The sequence below is a fragment of the Oncorhynchus keta genome, unplaced genomic scaffold, assembly GCF_023373465.1.
Source record: "Oncorhynchus keta strain PuntledgeMale-10-30-2019 unplaced genomic scaffold, Oket_V2 Un_contig_3376_pilon_pilon, whole genome shotgun sequence".
Classification (NCBI taxonomy): Eukaryota; Metazoa; Chordata; class Actinopteri; order Salmoniformes; family Salmonidae; genus Oncorhynchus; species Oncorhynchus keta.
Window position 1 is genome coordinate 516,552 of NW_026287222.1, and position 18,267 is coordinate 534,818.

The 18,267-nt window shown below is 45.1% G+C and overlaps 1 protein-coding gene across 2 annotated transcripts in view; it reads left to right on the top strand.

The window, feature by feature from the left end:
- LOC127923913 (zeta-sarcoglycan) overlaps positions 1 to 18,267 on the top strand; it is a 369,996-nt gene that overhangs the window by 335,789 nt on the left and 15,940 nt on the right. For both annotated transcript variants that reach the window (XM_052508121.1, XM_052508122.1), the window contains exon 7: positions 8,825 to 8,948. In XM_052508121.1, coding sequence (XP_052364081.1) covers positions 8,825 to 8,948 — 124 coding nt within the window. The remainder of the gene's footprint in view (positions 1 to 8,824; positions 8,949 to 18,267) is intronic.

The window sequence follows — 18,267 nt, forward strand, 5'->3', positions numbered from 1 at the left end:
AGTTTAGAAAATTCCTCCTGTGGCATTGTGTATTTGACTGGCGCCCTTGTCAGTGGGTCTGACGACACTGCCAGGTTAAATAACCTTCAGGCCTGGATTGCTGCTATCATTTTTGCCAACTTCACAATGCCTAAGCCGCCGTCTTTGTTCCTGCATAGATCAGGCCGTCACAGGTTGACGGAGGTAGGTGCAGACACTTTCTCACTGCTGTTTTAACCATCCCATCTAGGATAGTTAGTTAGACTGTCCTGATGTCCCCGTGGTTTACCATACATATCACTCGGGGGACTGCGTATGCGTTTAGTACGCTTACTCTTTGGCCGGGTTGTAGTGGCGCTTGATTGATTCCGCTGACCCACTTGAGGATTTGTACTCTCAAATCCCCAGCCAGGGGTTCACTTTCATGCCCAGATATTTTTCTGATTTATCTGGGTCCGGTGTAGCTTTTCCCCTTCGATTGTCCATGCCTGACAGTTATTGACAGTGAATGCTCCACCCCCACGTCTCACTATGACCCCATGGCACTTTTTGGCTGCACGCACAGGTCAGAAAGTTGACAGAAATGTTCCAATATTTGGATGTTATGTTGCATGCCCTCCCCAAAGAGCTGCTCATAAGCACCAAGTCATCAGCGAATGCTAGGGTAGTCACCTTACTCCCCCAAACCTGTAGCCCTCTCCCATACGCACAATCTTGTGAATCATAGGGTCCACCGCAATGTTGAAGAGGAGGGGCGACATTGGGTCTCCCTGTTTCACTCCCACTTTCATTTCGATTGGCGGTGAGGTTCCTTCCTTCACCTTTATTCTCGTGCACACCTCCTCGTAGGAGTCCTTGATTAGTCTGATTATATGGCTATCCAGTCCCCTCTCCTTCAGGACACGGATTAAGTGTTCATGTGCCACTGAGTCAAATGCCTTGGCAATGTCTATGAATACCACTGCTAGAGCCCTTCTCTCTGTCTTACTCTGATGTAATACTCCATTTAGGACCATCGGGTTCAACACACACCCAGGGCAATAAAACGCCTTTGCCTGGGGTTGATCGGACACGCCTTTGTCCGATAGTTGTATTTGTGGCCAAAGATTAGACATTAGAAGAAAAACTCCCACTTAAAAAAAAACACTTAAAAAAATCTCAGCTGGCCAATCAGCTGTTTACTTGTCATGGATATTTTTAATGACCTGTATACGTCCACACCATTCTGTTGTTGGGGTACGCCCACACAATTCAAACATAGAAAAGCTGATTTTTAACATACTTAACTTTTGGGAAGGAAAACTATTTAACTCATATTGTAATTATAAGTCATATTTCATGGAAATCTGGAAACACTGGACAGTTACTTTAAGGTGTTGATGTGGAGAGAGGAAACTGATGCCAGATCTGTATCTGCGGCCAACTTCCACCTAGTGCTCGCTCATCAGAGGGCCTTCTTCCTGTACAGGAAGCACTCTTCTGGAAAGGGGAATTTATAGACAGAGTGGGAGATTTTAGCTGAGTGAAGCAGACTGTCTGTGTTCTAAAACGGTCCGTTTGTATGTGTCCGGTCCAGCCCAGATAAATGGGTTTACAGTACAGTGTGTAGGAGGCTGGGAGTTTCCCCGTCTCCTCAAGCATGTGTTGGAACAAGCTGCAGCTAATGGAGTGCAGTGTTTTGTTCATTTGATGTTTGGTTAGACACTTCTTCTGGGGGCAATTGAAATACGTTACATTTAAACACAGTACATTTCCATGTGTGTGTGTGTAAATGTGTTTATAGTTAATCTGTGTGTGTATATGTGTATCAGTTTCTGTTTTCTTTCGTCTCAAACCGAAACACCCTCTGGCCATTTCTCCTAGTCTTACTCAAACTGAGAGAAAAAAATTTGCGGGCCCCAAAAACCTGATATTATCAAACTATCTCACCGCCGAAACACGGCTTCTGTTCTCTAAGCGGCCACAACAGCTGCCAACACCCTCCAGACGTAACCGCGGCAACGGGCGTAGACGGTTTGGAGGCCCGCGAGGCCCCGGGCATATTGATGTCCGTCTGCCTTCCTGGTAAAAAAATCAAAATGATACTTATTGAGCCATCAGTAGCCTTCCAGTAGAGATTAGTAGTGACTGAGAGAAGCTCTGGCTTAGTCTAATCACCTGTCCTCTTCTTTTACTTCCAACCAAAACATCATTATCGTCTTCAACCATTTTTCTTTTTTTAACACTCTGAAAACACTCACCAGCTGGGACTTTCAGGCGCTTTTGTTAGATTTACTGGCAACACCTGGATCTGCGAGTCGGATCTGAATGGATTGGCCACCTTCCAATTCTGATCTTTTTTCACTAATTGGTATTTTGACCAATCAGATCTGCTCCTTTGCTCATAATTGTGCAAAAGTTTAGAATTGGGCTGCCTGTGTAAATGCAGCCATCCTCACCCTATAATATATTGTTGACCTGTAACATGAGCTTTTGTATACAGAGAGTAAATCCTTACTAAAAAGGATATATATATATATATCACAGGCCTCAAATCAAATCACATTTTATTGGTCACATACACATGGTTAGCAGATGTTCATGTGAGTGTAATGAAAGGCGTGTGCTTCTAGTTCTGACAGTGCAGTAATATCTAAAAGAAATCCAACAATTCCACAACAACTACCTAATACACACAAATGTAAAGAGATGGAATAAGAATATGTACATATATGAATATATATATAAATATATGAATGAGCAGTATATACAAATACATATGAGATGAGTAATGTAAGATATGTAAACCTTATTAAAGTGGCATTATTTAAAGTGACTAGTGATCCATTTATTAAAGTGGCCATTGATTTGAGTCTGTATGTAGGCAGCAGCCTCTGTGTTAGTTATGGCTGTTTAACAGTCAGATGGCCTTGAGATAGAATCTGTTTTTCAGTCTCTCGGTCCCAGCTTCGATGCACCTGTACTGACCTGATGGTAGTGGGGTGAACAGGTAGTCCTTCGGGTGGTTATTGTCCTTGATGATCTTTTTGGCCTTCCTGTGATGTCTGGTGCTGTAGGTGTCCTGGAGGGCAGGTAGTTTGCCCCCGGTGATGCGTTGCACAGACCTCACTACCCTCAGGCAAGCTTTACGTTTGAGGGCGGTACAGTTGCTGTACCAGGCAGTGAAAAAGCCCGACAGGGTGCTCTCAATTGTGCATTTGTAAAAGTTTGTGAGGGTTTTAGGTAACAAGCCAAATTTCTTCAGCCTCCTGAGGTTGAAGAGGAGCTCCTTCACCACACTGTCTGTGTGGGTGGACCATTTCTGTTTGTCGGTGATGTGTACACAGAAGAACTTAAAACTTTCCACTACTGTCCCGTCGATGTGGATGGGGGGGATGCTCCCTCTTAAGTTCACGGTCGTCTCCTTTGTTTTGTTGACGTTGAGTGAGAGGTTGTTTTCCTGACACCACACTCCGAGGGCCCTCACCTCCTCCCTGTAGGCTGTCTCATCGTTGTTGGTAATCAAACGGCTGCAAACGTTTGCGAACTTGATGATTTGAGTTGGAGGCGAGCATGGCCATGCAGTCATGGGCGAATAGGGAGTACAGGAGGGGGCTGAGCAGGCACCCATGTGGGGCCCCAGTGTTGAGGATCAGCGAAGTGGAGATTTTGTTTCCTACCTTCACCACCTGGGGACGGCCCTTCAGAAAGTCCAGGACCCAATTGCACAGGGCAGGGTTGAGACCAAGGGCCGGTGTTGAATGCTGAGCTGTAGTCAATGAACAGCATTCTTACATAGATATTCCTCTTGTCCAGATGGGATAGGGCAGTGTGCAGTAGTGTTCATGGTGTTAGTAACTTCGGGCCCTAGTTATTGACTCAAATCCTAACTGGAGTTTCACAGGCATACATTGGCAAATCTCCAATTGCTACAGATCTCAAGTTATGAACAGACTCCTAACTGAATGCCTGAGTTCTTCCTACCCTCGTTTTAATGCCATGCTATTGATAACTTTAGAAAGTGAAATGACCACTTCAGATAGGAGGGGATACCAATCCAGCCTCACATAGCAGAATATCCACCCTAGATTATCCTTACTACCATAAACCTACTGGCCCCAGTTATAATGCCTCAGAGTGGTTTTAATACCTCCTGTTAACCCACCAACCAAGAGTGAGGGAATGTCGGACTTTTCCCCTCCACCACGTGAGACCAGGGAAAGAGGCAATGACACTGTATGTGGAACAATATGTAACATTGTTACGGCTCCCTCATCATCTCTCTCTCTGTTTCTCTGTCTCTCTCACACATCGAGCACAGATAGATTTATGTGAGGACCACACTCGTATTACCCATTTTATCTCTCTCTCTTTTGCTCTCTTTCTCCCTCCCCCATGTCTCTCTCTCTTTTGAAAAGTCACATCACCTCAAAAGCGCATGACGTTTCAGTCCCTCTCCAAGAAAAGTGATCCTCTCCTTTCCTCCTCTCCTTTCCTCCTTTCCTCTCCTATCCTCTCCTTTCCTCATTTCCTCTCCTTTCCACATTTCCTCTCCTTTCCTCCTTTCCTCTCCTTTCCTCTCCTTTCCTCTCCTTTCCCTCTCCTTTCCTCTTTTCCTCTCCTTTCCTATTTTCCTCTCCTTTCCTATTTTCCTCTCCTTTCCTATTTTCCTCTCCTTTCCTCATTTCCTCTCTTTTCCTACTGTCCTCATTTTCTCCCTCTCTTTTATCTTGTCTTTAAGGGAAGTGTTTTCATCAATACTTTTAGACTACCTGACAGGCATTTCAGGCAGACGAACAATGGTGTTTCTTCTCCTAGCAGGAGGCAGTATGAGTCAGCATATGGTCGCTCAGAGGGGTGGCATGCAGTAGTACAACAGATTCCATCAAGCTTGGATGAAATGGGAGATAAAACCACATATAGATTATTTCTCAATTCATTTTTCTTTTACCCAATTCAAAAAGACTAGTATTTCCAGCTCATCAAATATGAAGCATATGTTTCTCCTGACCACATGACTGACTGGATGTAATGGATGTGCAGACTTTTGTTCAGGCCCTGCCCTAAAACACTAATTATGGTTCAGGCTGTTTGTGATTGGACTATTTGGATAAGGTTTGTTAATGCTGGGCAGGAATAAAAGCCTGCACACCGAGTAACTGCAAACCCCTGGTCTAATGTGGTCCAGTTTACCGGACACTGATTAAACCTATTCCTGAACTAAAAAGGAATAGAGAATCTCTAGGTTCAGAGAACCTGCCCTAAAAGCCTAGCTGGTCTATGTTGAACGAGGTGTAGGGATGAAATATTCTGCTAACTTTCCCAAAATTCTAAAGTTTTCCAGAAATATTCCACAGAGATTTCTGGAAAACCTGGGAATTTTGGGAAAGTTACCGCAATTTTCCAACCCTAAAGGTGTCTAAGTCTGGCTGCTCACATATCAGCTTGTTGTTCTAACTCTCACCCTACTAGTTCCACTTCAATACATCTGTTTGTTTTCACCCCGGGACATGTTAGCCTCTCACAGCGGTCTGTGGTAGGCCACTTTTACTGGCACTCCGCTTTGAGCCACTCACACTCTCAGCAGGGAGCCCCAGTGCACCATGGGAAGTTAAAGAGCTGCTTGTGCCTTGTTCTGATTGTGTTGCTAGCCGTGTAAGAGCTGCTGTTCTCAGAGCGTAGCCTGGCGTTTCAGTTGCTGGTTTGTACTGGATTTGATTGGTACGGTGTCCATATTAGGACATAGTATGAGAAGTATGGGGTCCATATTAGGACAGCCAGATGAGGATGTTTTATGTAAATGTGACGAGAGACTGACTGGAAGCTTTTGTGTAATAAAGTAGTATTTAACTACTGCTTTGAGGGTGTGTATACACTATTTATACACAAGTATGTAGACAACCCTTTCAAAGTAGCAGATTTGGCTATTTCAGCAAAGTCCGTTGCTGAAAGGTGTATAAAGTTCAGCCCACAGCCATGCAATCTCCATAGACAAACATTGGCAGTAGAATGGCCTTACTGAAGAGCTCAGTGATTACTACTTTGAGGGTGTATATGTGTTGTCTCTCTCTCTCTTTGTTCTTCTCTCTTTCTCTTTCCGCAAACACGGCAAAAAGTTCTGACACACATCCGTCGGGTACGTCACGTCAGAGACCCGGGCAGAAACGAAGGACGGACCCCAGTCTTTTCACTATTGATTCAATTATCACCGATGGGATGCATGGAGCCATGAAATTACATTTTCATGAAATTAAAATCCCAAAATTCCCAGGGTCTCACTGCCATTTGCAATTTCCCGGGCTGCATTTCACAGCCGCAGACGGGCAGGACGCGAATGTCTTTTTTTACTTTGTCATTTTTCGACCCAACCTAAGGATTTGTCAGGGAATCTACTGTAGTTAGTAGAAGGTTATACTGGATGGATCATGGTTAGAAACAGGATCACGGTGCATTAGTTTGTAAATGTGAAGATGGAGAAGCCTTGAAACACCTTCAGGTGACCTCCCTGCTGCTCTTGCCTTGCGGGCTCACACATACAGAGTCTCACACATACAGAATCTCACACATACAGAGTCTCACACATACAGAGTCTCACACATACAGAGTCTCACACATACAGAGTCTCACACATACAGAGTCTCACACATACAGAGTCTCACACATACAGAGTCTCACACATACAGAGTCTCACACATACAGAGTCTCACACATACAGAGTCTCACACATACAGAGTCTCACACATACAGAGTCTCACATACAGAGTCACACACATACAGAGTCTCACACATACAGAGTCTCACACATACAGAGTCTCACACATACAGAGTCTCACACATACAGAGTCTCACACATACAGAGTCTCACACATACAGAGTCTCACACATACAGAGTCTCACACATACAGAGTCTCACACATACAGAGTCTCACACATACAGAGTCTCACACATACAGAGTCTCACACATACAGAGTCTCACACATACAGAGTCTCACACATACAGAGTCTCACACATACAGAGTCTCACACATACAGAGTCTCACACATACAGAGTCTCACACATACAGAGTCTCACACATACAGAGTCTCACACATACAGAGTCTCACACATACAGAGTCTCACACATACAGAGTCACACACATACAGAGTCTCACACCTGCCTACACACTATTTTACACCTGACTGGCATTCGGCATTTAAGTGCTCTGAGTTTTACGAAATGCAACATTTACTTTTCAGTGATCAGAACCCCCACCCTCCATGTACCCTATATACTCCATTACCCATAGTTCCGAGTCATCCCCCTTACCTGTCTCTCTGTGACAAGTGTTGTGAGTTGTATAACTTTTACAACCCAGTTGAAGGCTCTCACCTGCTCTTTTCCTCTGGGAGATTCATGGAGCGAGTTTAGCTCGGGATATAACTTCTCTTGGAGATGGGGACTTCAAAAAAGTAGTCACAAAAGTCACAGAGGCTTGAAAATGTCATTTTCCAACCATTTCTCATCGTTCAAGTCGGCTCACTCTTCCTGCCAGACGACACCTTTGTATCGCTCGGCGCTCTCTGACACTTCAAACGATTTATGTCGCCCCGACCGGCGACACAGAAGGGTGATGTGGTTTTTTTTTTTTTTGACCGAAAAGGTCATGGGTTCAGATCTCAAATGGTAACATGGCGATGCGGCATCAGGGCCATTAAAGGAGAAAGGTCAAGGTGAATGTCAAGCTATATATACGCCTGGAAAACATCTAGCTTATATTGTGACTGAAACCTCCATGGAGAAAGTTCAGAGTTTTTCTGACTATGGTTTCTGTCTGTCACACCCTCCCTCACTACCTTACAATGTGTATGCACCAGAACTATTATTACATTACCTCCCCCTCCGTTCCCCCCGGAGCTTTTAGAAGTTGTCAAATGAAGACGATAACTGTGTTGATGCATTCTCTCGTTGCCTATCTCTGTCATGTTATAAACAACATGTCCGCCGCATAAAACAAGCCTTGGCGGACGGCGTTGAAGGTCAAGGCGGATCTCCTCGCCGGCGAGAAGGAACGTAGGAAGGCGGCTCCTGCATGATAATGAACTGGACCGATAAGACCTACAGTCTCTGACTCGGTGTCTTTTCATATAAAGAATCACCACCAAGGCCCTGGCTTTCTGGATGGATGGAAACTTCTTACCTTTTCTTTTTTTTTGGTCTCCGAATCACCAGGCGGAACAGCAGCCGAAGCAGCAACAGAAAATCAATGACCTGATTGAATTCCTCTTTTAAAACGGCCGAAAGGACCAGAGCTATTCATAGATATTGTATGATATCCTGACTGTGTAAGAGAAAGAGGCTGTGAGGGTTTTTTTGCAGAGAAGTTGGAAGGAGGGATCGTTAAGTCAATATATTCATTTCTGTCAGGTGGTTAATTATCCGAGGCCTGTTTCACCAGCTAACCTGATGGACCAGTGGACCAGATGACCGCTCAGTCCACAGGGAGACTTCTCATCCAGGCTTCCTTCTCTGTGTGTGTGTGTGTGTGTGTGTGTGTGTGTGTGTGTGTGTGTGTGTGTGTGTGCCTGTGTTTGACAGAGAGAGAGAGGAATAGTGAGAAAACATGCGTACTAATGTGCCTGTGTATCACTTCGTGCCCCCCCCTCCCTTTCACACCACAGTCCAATCAAATCCTCTCAGCTAGATCTGTGTTATAGTTTTTAAAGAAATGCTGCTTTAAAAGAAGTTTGAGTCCAGTTATTTTTTCCGATCGGCGACTTACATTCTAATTGTACACTGTGTTTTCATTATTGATCCTCCAAGTCACCCTTTGAATCTAAAGTGATTCGTTGTCTAATTGAATCCCTGGATGTCTGGTTCTCTGCAGGCTGGAGTCTCCCACCAGGACCCTGAGTCTGGAGGCTCCCAGAGGGGTGGAGGTCAACGCCGGGGTGGGCGACTTCAAGGCCTCCTGCCGGAAAGACCTGTTGCTCCAGTCGTCAGAAGGAGAGGTGAGAGGGGGGAGACGGGGGTCAGGTTGGAGTGTGTTGGGGTGGGTGTGTTGTTGGGGTGTGTGTGTGTGTTTTAGGAGGGCTACAATACTGATGCTAGTAGCAGGAGTTCATTAAGTGTCTTATTAACCTAACGAGCTCCATCAATCAGCGCAACCTTGTCCAGCTTTGTTCTCCTCTCCATTTATTTGGGGGAGAGATGTGACCTCATTAACGCTGCAGTCATGATGAGGTGCCTGTTATCTGTCTGTCTCTCTGTCTCTGTCTGTCTGCTCTTCGGTCTGTGGCCCAGCGCGCTGTCGAGACTTCCCTGGAGCGAACCTTGTCATTAGCTCTGTAATTAACTGGGAAAGAAAAGCTGTGTTCTCCAAGACTGTGATAGTTTGATAGCATGGAACAGTAGGAGGAAAAATAACTATGTAAAGTTCTGACTTATTTGTCGCCTTCTTCTTTTTAAAGGGGGGGTTGGGAAGAGCCTTTCGTCTCATAGTAAATCTTAGTGTCATTTAGAAGGTAACTTACTCCTAACTCCTAAAGCACCACTTCAATCTCTATTAGACTTCCTTGTTGCTATGACCCATAGTGCATCCTGGGCAGGTGAGAGGTCACAGGTTAGAGGCCAGTGTGATAAGTAGATGTCCCCCCCATAGAGTTAGATAGGGTCTCGTATCCTGTCTTTTCAATGTCCAATGTCTACTTCAGCAAGTGCGCCCTCTATCCAACTCCATGATGTCCCCTCTCCCTTCATGTTGTTTGCATGCTAAGCACAATGGCCACTGCTGAAGTGGAACTGGTTTGTGTGACTGGTCCTAAACAACTCAAGCGTTGTCAGACTTTCAGAGTCCGTCTCCCTGCTGTTACAGGATCACCTTTAAATGAACACTAGCTGGTTCCTGAGATAAGTCCCACTCTCCTTTCAGCTCCAGGCCCCCAGCCTGGCTTTAGTAACTACACCCGCTATTTAATTAACTTCCAACATCCCCGGTAATAGATCATTGTATATCGTCACTTAACTATAAAAATGCATTTTTTTTCCTAATTTCTCCTCTTCCCTTCTTCTTTTTCATCTCTTGCCTGTGTAGGAGATGTCTACCTTGTCTACCTTCAGAGGTAGATCTGGAGTCGAAAGAAATGCAGACCTGTTTAGGCTAGTGGAGTAGAACACTTGAAAAAGAAAAGGAGAGCCTCACACGCTCAGATGTAATCATTTAATAACTAAATATGTTTAGACAAGCGGTCTTCATCAGGGTCTGTCTGTCTTCATCGGGGTCTGTCCGTCTGCATCAGGGTCTGTCTGTCTTCATCAGGGTCTGTCTGTCTTCATCAGGGTCTGTCTGTCTTCATCAGGGTCTGTCTGTCTGCATCAGGGTCTGTCTGTCTTCATCAGGGTCTGTCTGTCTTCATCAGGGTCTGTCTGTCTTCATCAGGGTCTGTCTGTCTTCATCGGGGTCTGTCTGTCTTCATCAGGGTCTGTCTGTCTTCATCAGGGTCTGTCTGTCTTCATCAGGGTCTGTCTGTCTTCATCAGGGTCTGTCTGTCTTCATCAGGGTCTACCTTTAGAGGTAGATCTGTCTGTCTTCATCAGGGTCTGTCTGTCTTCATCAGGGTCTGTCTGTCTTCATCAGGGTCTGTCTGTCTTCATCAGGGTCTGTCTGTCTTCATCGGGGTCTGTCTGTCTTCATCAGGGTCTGTCTGTCTTCATCGGGGTCTGTCTTCATCAGGGTCTGTCTGTCTTCATCAGGGTCTGTCTGTCTTCATCAGGGTCTGTCTGTCTTCATCAGGGTCTGTCTGTCTTCATCAGGGTCTGTCTGTCTTCATCAGGGTCTGTCTGTCTTCATCAGGGTCTACCTTTAGAGGTAGATCTGTCTGTCTTCATCGGGGTCTGTCTGTCTTCATCAGGGTCTGTCTGTCTTCATCAGGGTCTGTCTGTCTTCATCAGGGTCTGTCTGTCTTCATCAGGGTCTACCTTTAGAGGTAGATCTGTCTGTCTTCATCGGGGTCTGTCTGTCTTCATCGGGGTCTGTCTGTCTTCATCAGGGTCTGTCTGTCTTCATCGGGGTCTGTCTGTCTGCATCAGGGTCTGTCTGTCTTCATCAGGGTCTACCTTTAGAGGTAGATCTGTCTGTCTTCATCCGGGTCTGTCTGTCTTCATCAGGGTCTGTCTGTCTTCATCAGGGTCTGTCTGTCTTCATCAGGGTCTGTCTGTCTTCATCAGGGTCTACCTTTAGAGGTAGATCTGTCTGTCTTCATCAGGGTCTGTCTGTCTTCATCAGGGTCTGTCTGTCTTCATCAGGGTCTACCATTAGAGGTAGATCTGTCTGTCTTCATCAGGGTCTGTCTGTCTTCATCAGGGGTGTCTGTCTCAGGGTCTTCATCAGGGATCTGTCTGTCTTCATCAGGGTCTGTCTGTCTTCATCGGGGTCTGTCTGTCTTCATCAGGGTCTGTCTGTCTTCATCAGGGTCTGTCTGTCTTCATCAGGGTCTACCATTAGAAGTAGATCTGTCTGTCTTCATCAGGGTCTGTCTGTCTTCATCAGGGTCTACCATTAGAGGTAGATCTGTCTGTCTTCATCAGGGTCTGTCTGTCTTCATCAAGGTCTGTCTATCTTCATCAGGGTCTGTTTGTTTTCATCAGGGGTCTGTCTGTCTTCATCAGGGTCTGTCTGTCTTCATCAGGGTCTGTCTGTCTTCATCAGGGTCTACCATTAGAGGTAGATCTGTCTGTCTTCATCAGGGTCTGTCTGTCTTCATCAGGGCCTACCATTAGAGGTAGATCTGTCTGTCTTCATCAGGGTCTGTCTGTCTTCATCAGGGTGTGTCTGTCTTCATCAGGGTCTACCATTAGAGGTAGATCTGTCTGTCTTCATCAGGGTGTGGCTGTCTTCATCAGGGTGTGTCTGTCTTCATCAGGGTCTACCATTAGAGGTAGATCTGTCTGTCTTCATCAGGGTCTGTCTGTCTTCATCAAGGTCTGTCTGTCTTCATCAGGGTCTGTCTGTCTTCATCAGGGTGTGTCTGTCTTCATCAGGGTCTACCATTAGAGGTAGATCTGTCTGTCTTCATCAGGGTCTGTCTGTCTTCATCAGGGTCTACCTTTAGAGGTAGATCTGTCTGTCTTCATCAGGGTCTGTCTGTCTTCATCAAGGTCTGTCTATCTTCATCAGGGTCTGTCTGTCTTCATCAGGGTGTGTCTGTCTTCATCAGGGTGTGTCTGTCTTCATCAGGGTCTACCATTAGAGGTAGATCTGTCTGTCTTCATCAGGGCCTACCATTAGAGGTAGATCTGTCTGTCTTCATCAGGGTCTGTCTGTCTTCATCAGGGTCTACCATTAGAGGTAGATCTGTCTGTCTTCATCAGGGCCTACCATTAGAGGTAGATGTGTCTGTCTTCATCAGGGTCTACCATTAGAGGTAGATCTGTCTGTCTTCATCAGGGCCTACCATTAGAGGTAGATCTGTCTGTCTTCATTAGGGTGTGGCTGTCTTCATCAGGGTGTGTCTGTCTTCATCAGGGTCTACCATTAGAGGTAGATCTGTCTGTCTTCATCAGGGTCTGTCTGTCTTCATCAGGGTCTACCATTAGAGGTAGATCTGTCTGTCTTCATCAGGATCTGTCTGTCTTCATCAAGGTCTGTCTGTATTCATCAGGGTCTGTCTGTCTTCATCAGGGTCTGTCTTCATCAGGATCTGTCTGTCTTCATCAAGGTATGTCTGTCTTCATCAGGGTCTGTCTGTCTTCATCAGGGTCTACCATTAGAGGTAGATCTGTCTGTCTTCATCTGGTAGTCTGTCTGTCTTCATCAGGGTCTACCATTAGAGGTAGATCTGTCTGTCTTCATCAGGGTCTACCATTAGAGGTAGGACAATGCCCTGAAGAGGAGAAGAGACGATCATAGAGAGTGTAAGACGAGCACTAGACACTTGACACAAAGCAAACCGTGGGCTTTGACGCACAACGAGGGGTGTTATGAAACAGATGGACCTCTCTGTAGCCTTAGTGTGACGGAGTTCTGTCAGTCTTTGTGCGCCGTGACACCCAGTGACACGTCCTGACCTTCCTGTCTTCGTCCCGCATCGACTTCCTCCCTCATCAGTCCAGCCTTGGCGGCCACACAAATTACAACTTATGTGCCTCTATGAGGAAGTTGGGGAACACAGCCAATTAGATTTACTGCTCCTACTTTCCTCTCTCTTTCTTTTTAATTCTCAATTATTCCTCATGTGACGGAGGACGTTGACAGAAGAAGAGGGAGAAGAGGAGAAAATAGATGTCTCTGTCAATTTGGAAGGGAAGGCAAACCACATCGGACACCGGGGCTTAACGCGAAATCGATGTTGTCAGCAGCTGGCACTTAAAGGAGCTACATTCAAGTTTAAAAACTTTGGAGAGCCTGGAATTAAATCCAAATGGGTTCGGGTTCCCGATTCGGGAGCATCTTATCGCCTTCTCCGGGATTTCCATTAAAATCAGAGGGAATGAGACTTGACAGAGTCCTCTCGCTCTCCTCTAGTCCCGAGGCCTACTCACTCGCTCTGCTTGTCTCTCTCTCTCTCTCTCTCTCTCTCTGTCTCTCTCTGTCTCTCTCTCTCTCTCTGTCTCTCTCTCTCTCTCTCTCTCTCTGTCTCTCTCTCTCTGTCTCTCTCTGTCTCTCTCTGTCTCTCTGTCTCTCTCTGTCTCTCTCTCTCTCTCTCTCTCTCTCTCTCTCTCTCTCTCTCTCTCTCTCTCTGTCTCTGTCTCTCTCTCTGTCTCTCTCTCTCTCTCTCTCTCTCTCTCTCTCTCTCTCTCTCTCTCTCTCTCTCTCTCTGTCTCTCTCTCTCTCTCTCTGTCTCTCTCTCTCTCTCTCTCTCTCTCTCTCTCTCTCTCTCTCTCTCTCTCTCTCTCTCTCTGTCTCTCTCATCCCTAGGTCTCCTTACTCTCCCTTTCTCAACTCTCTCCCTCAGCTCTCCATGTCTCTCTCTCTCAATTTCAATAGAAGTCTCTCTCTCATTCAGCTCCCCATGTCTCACATGTAAATGGAAAAGAGCAGGCAGGTACTCAAAAGACATCTTGAAGCCTCCAAATGCCCAAAGCCTTTGACTGTCTCTTTTTTTATTGTACATTAGTGCCATTCAACTTTCAGAGCGGAATATCGTAAAGTTCAATTGCCCTCATTCAACCTATTTAGAGAATGGCTAAGTAGTAATAGAAAGAATGCAGTGTAGGTTAAGTGGGAGTTATTCTGAGCTTCTTAGCCTTTTAGCCACTGCTAAAGCTGCTCTGAAGTGGACGCTTAGAACTGCTTCCTGTCTCAACTATGTTTGTTGTTGTGGTGGTGGTAACACATTTCCTCCCGCCGTTCCTTCACTTTCTCCTCTTCCTCCTCTTCTCCCTCTTTCTCCTCCACCTACTCATCATCAGTCACAACTCTGAAACCTGAGTAGAAACCTACTTCTCATATCTAGTATGCAACATTTGACTGAAATCTGTCATGATCAACCCATATTTTCTCTGACTTTACAGTAAGACATTGACTTTACAGTAAGACATTGATATGGTCTTACAGTATGTCTCATTTGTTTGAATAAAGATCCAGGCTGCCTCCCAAAAGTTTGCTTTTACAGGCATTTCGCTACACCCGCAATAACATCTGCTAAACACATGTATGTGACCAATAACATTTGATTTGATTTGATGTCACCCTATTCCCTATTTGGTGCACTACTTTTGACCAGGTGCCATACAGTAGCTCTGGTCAAAAGTAGTGCACTATAAAGGGAATAGGGCGCCATTTGAGACGTACCCAAGATAATGTTTTCTCTAGCGTTTAGGAACAGAACTACAGTCTGACTGTAGTTGAGATATGAGAGAAATAATGGGAAAATCTGTCAAAATGGCAACCAACATAACTAGAGTACCCTACAGTCCCTTCAGAAAGTATTCTTACCCCTTGACTTGTTCCACATTTGTGACTGGCCGGCACGATTCGGTCTTATGTAGCAACATTTTTTACAATGGATAAAAGTAGAGACTCAGAACTAGACAATGGTATATCATACAATTCAGTTGAGGAACAATGGGAAAGTAATTCTGCTTTGAAATTTGATAAACTTGTAACCTCACTTTTGACAAAATGACCCTTGAATGTTTTGGTGCCTACTGCAGAGCTCTTCGTTGTCTCCACTCAACACACCCTCTTAAGCTTTAGCACCACCCATCACTTTAAGGATTCACGTGAGGCTATGTACTAAACAACCAAACATTTCAAGACTAAAGGCTGGTTTATACCACCGGTCTGTTTGTAATTGTAATCTGGAGTGCCAGAGCGTGCTCTGGGCATTCATAAACTCAGAGCATTGTCAGATTGTCTGTTTAAATTCAGAGCGTTTGGCTCTCGGAGCTTTCAGAGTGCACACTGGATGCTCTGGCTGAGGAGCAGGGTAGATCTGAGCGTTCTGATCTAACAACAGCAGTCATGCACCCAAGCTAATGTTGGCTAACTTGCTAGCTACTTCCTGACACAAATGAGAGAATGGCTCACTCATTTTACTCACCCTAGCAGAGCTGTTTGGGATGTTTTTATGTTATCAGAGCATTGGTGACTGCAACAGCATTGGTGACTGCAACAGCATTGGTGACTGCAACAGTGCTGCTGGCAACAATTTAATTACGCTTTTTTGCCAACGTTTACTGACACCGGCCGTATTCAACAGTTTCGTACATTTGGCTGTTATTCTGCCCTCTGGAAAACTCAGACGAGAGTCCTCTGAAATCGGAGTACATAGACATAGTCTATCGACAGTTGTCGCAGTGACGTCATGAACATTCTATTGAAATAGTTGCCACAGCATTCAAACGAGGCTGCAATGAAAACTAATGGGACTGTAGCGACTGTGTTGGCAACAAAATCCGGGGTGTGAACTAAGTTTCAATTCAGCATTGATTGACGTGATAATGGACTAATAATATTCGAGAAAGGATCAAAAACTGACCCCTTCTGACGCGGTACGTTACATCGTGACGTGTCACTACGTACTGTACAGCATGCATTTGCAACTCATTTTGTGCCGTACAGCCTCTTTCCACCAGGGGTAGCCCGTCTCTCGCATATTAAAAACATTAAAAACAAGAAAGGGACAGGGTAAGGGGGATACCTAGTCAGTTGACAGGGTAAGGGGGATACCTAGTCAGTTGACAGGGTAAGGGGGATACCTAGTCAGTTGACAGGGTAAGGGGGATACCTAGTCAGTTGACAGGGTAAGGGGGATACCTAGTCAGTTGACAGGGTAAGGGGGATACCTAGTCAGTTGACAGGGTAAGGGGGATACCTAGTCAGTTGACAGGGTAAGGGGGATACCTAGTCAGTTGACAGGGTAAGGGGGATACCTAGTCAGTTGACAGGGTAAGGGGGATACCTAGTCAGTTGACAGGGTAAGGGGGATACCTAGTCAGTTGACAGGGTAAGGGGGATACCTAGTCAGTTGTACCTTCTGTGTGTTCTCTTTTCGACTGTCTGCATATTTGCAATCAAACGCCAGAATTTTCTCCATCTCATCGGCTATCATTCTCCAATTCCACTGATTTCAAAGCTCTGTCCTCCAGAACGTGGAGAGCAACACCTATGCTGTTCTACTACGTGATATCTATCAAAAAGCCGCGTTAGAATGGATTACCAACACATACTGAACAGCTCATATTATAGACAGAAGTGTGCTATATGGCAGACCAATACATACTCATCTCTGCATATCCAGCCCACTCATTATCTCAGCCAATCATGGCGAGCGGGATGGTTTCTGACTTTTTCTGTGGTGAAACCAACTAGGCTCGTAATTTAACAATTGTATTCGTATTCACAGATGGTTATACACGTTTGTTATTAAGGCACATATAAGTTCACATGTTCCAGAAGGCATTTCTGCCAAAAAACGCATTTACTTTCAAATGGCGCTCCTGTGTAGTAGTGATGGCTGTGTTTAGCTCTATTCCATTTTTTTGTAACCTAAAAAACTTCCTAGTTCTTGCAGATGACAAGCATATCCATAACATGATGTAGCCACCACCATGCTTGAAAATATGAAGAGTGGTACTCAGTGATGGGTTGTGTTGGATTTGCCCCAAACATAAAGCTTTGTATTCAGGACAAAAAGTTAAAGTTCATTTCTTTGCCATCTTTTTGCCGTTTTCCTTTAGTGCCTTGTTGCAAACAGGATGCATGTTTTGGAATATTTTTTATTCTGTACAGGCTTCCTTCATTTCACGTCATTTAGGTTAGTATTGTGGGGTAACTACAATTTTGTTGATCCATCCATAGTTTTCTCCTATCACGGCCATTAAAATCTGTAACTGTTTTAAAGTCTCCATTGGCCTCATGGTGAAAGTCCCTGAGTGGTTTCCTTCCACTCCGGCAACTGAGTTAGTAAGGACGCCTGTATCTTGGTAGTGACTGGGTGTATTGCTACACCATTCAAAGTGAAATAAATAACTTCACCAAGCTCAAAGGGATATGCAATGTTATTTTTTTGTTTTTTTGACCCATCTACTATTACGTGCCCTTCTTTGAGAGGCATTGGAACACCTCCCTGGTCTTTGTGGTTGAATCTGTGTTTGAAATTCACTGCTGGACTGAAGGACCTTACAGTAACAGTAATTGTATGTGTGGGGTCAGGAGATAAGGTAGTCAATCCAAAATCATCTGAAGCTCTATTATTGCACAAAGTCTGTCCAATTTATGATGTGTCTTGTTAAGCAAATTATTACTCCTGAACAAATTTAGGCTTGGCTTAACAAAGGGGTTAAATATTTATTGACTCAAGACGTTTTATCTTTTCATTCTTAATACATTTGTAAGAATTTATAAAAACATAATTCCACTTTGACATTATGGGCTATTATGTAAATCTACATTTAATACATTTTAAATTCCGGCTGTAACACAACAACATTTGTAAAAGTCAAGGGGTGTGAATCATTTCTGAATGCTCTGTATGTAATCAACCATCAGTTCAGAACTGATAAATCACAGCTGTCCAATGTTTGGCAATGACGATGGAAGCCATGACGGTGGCGGGGTCTGTGTTCTGTCTGACATTGTCCTAGTGTCACGCTGAGGTAGCAGACAGGTGCACCCACACACACACACCCACACACACGCACACGCACACGCACGCACGCACGCACGCACACACACACACACACACACACACACACACACACACACACACACACACACACACACACACACACACACACACGCACGCACGCACGCACGCACGCACGCACGCACGCACGCACGCACGCACGCACGCACGCACGCACGCACGCACACACACGCACACACAC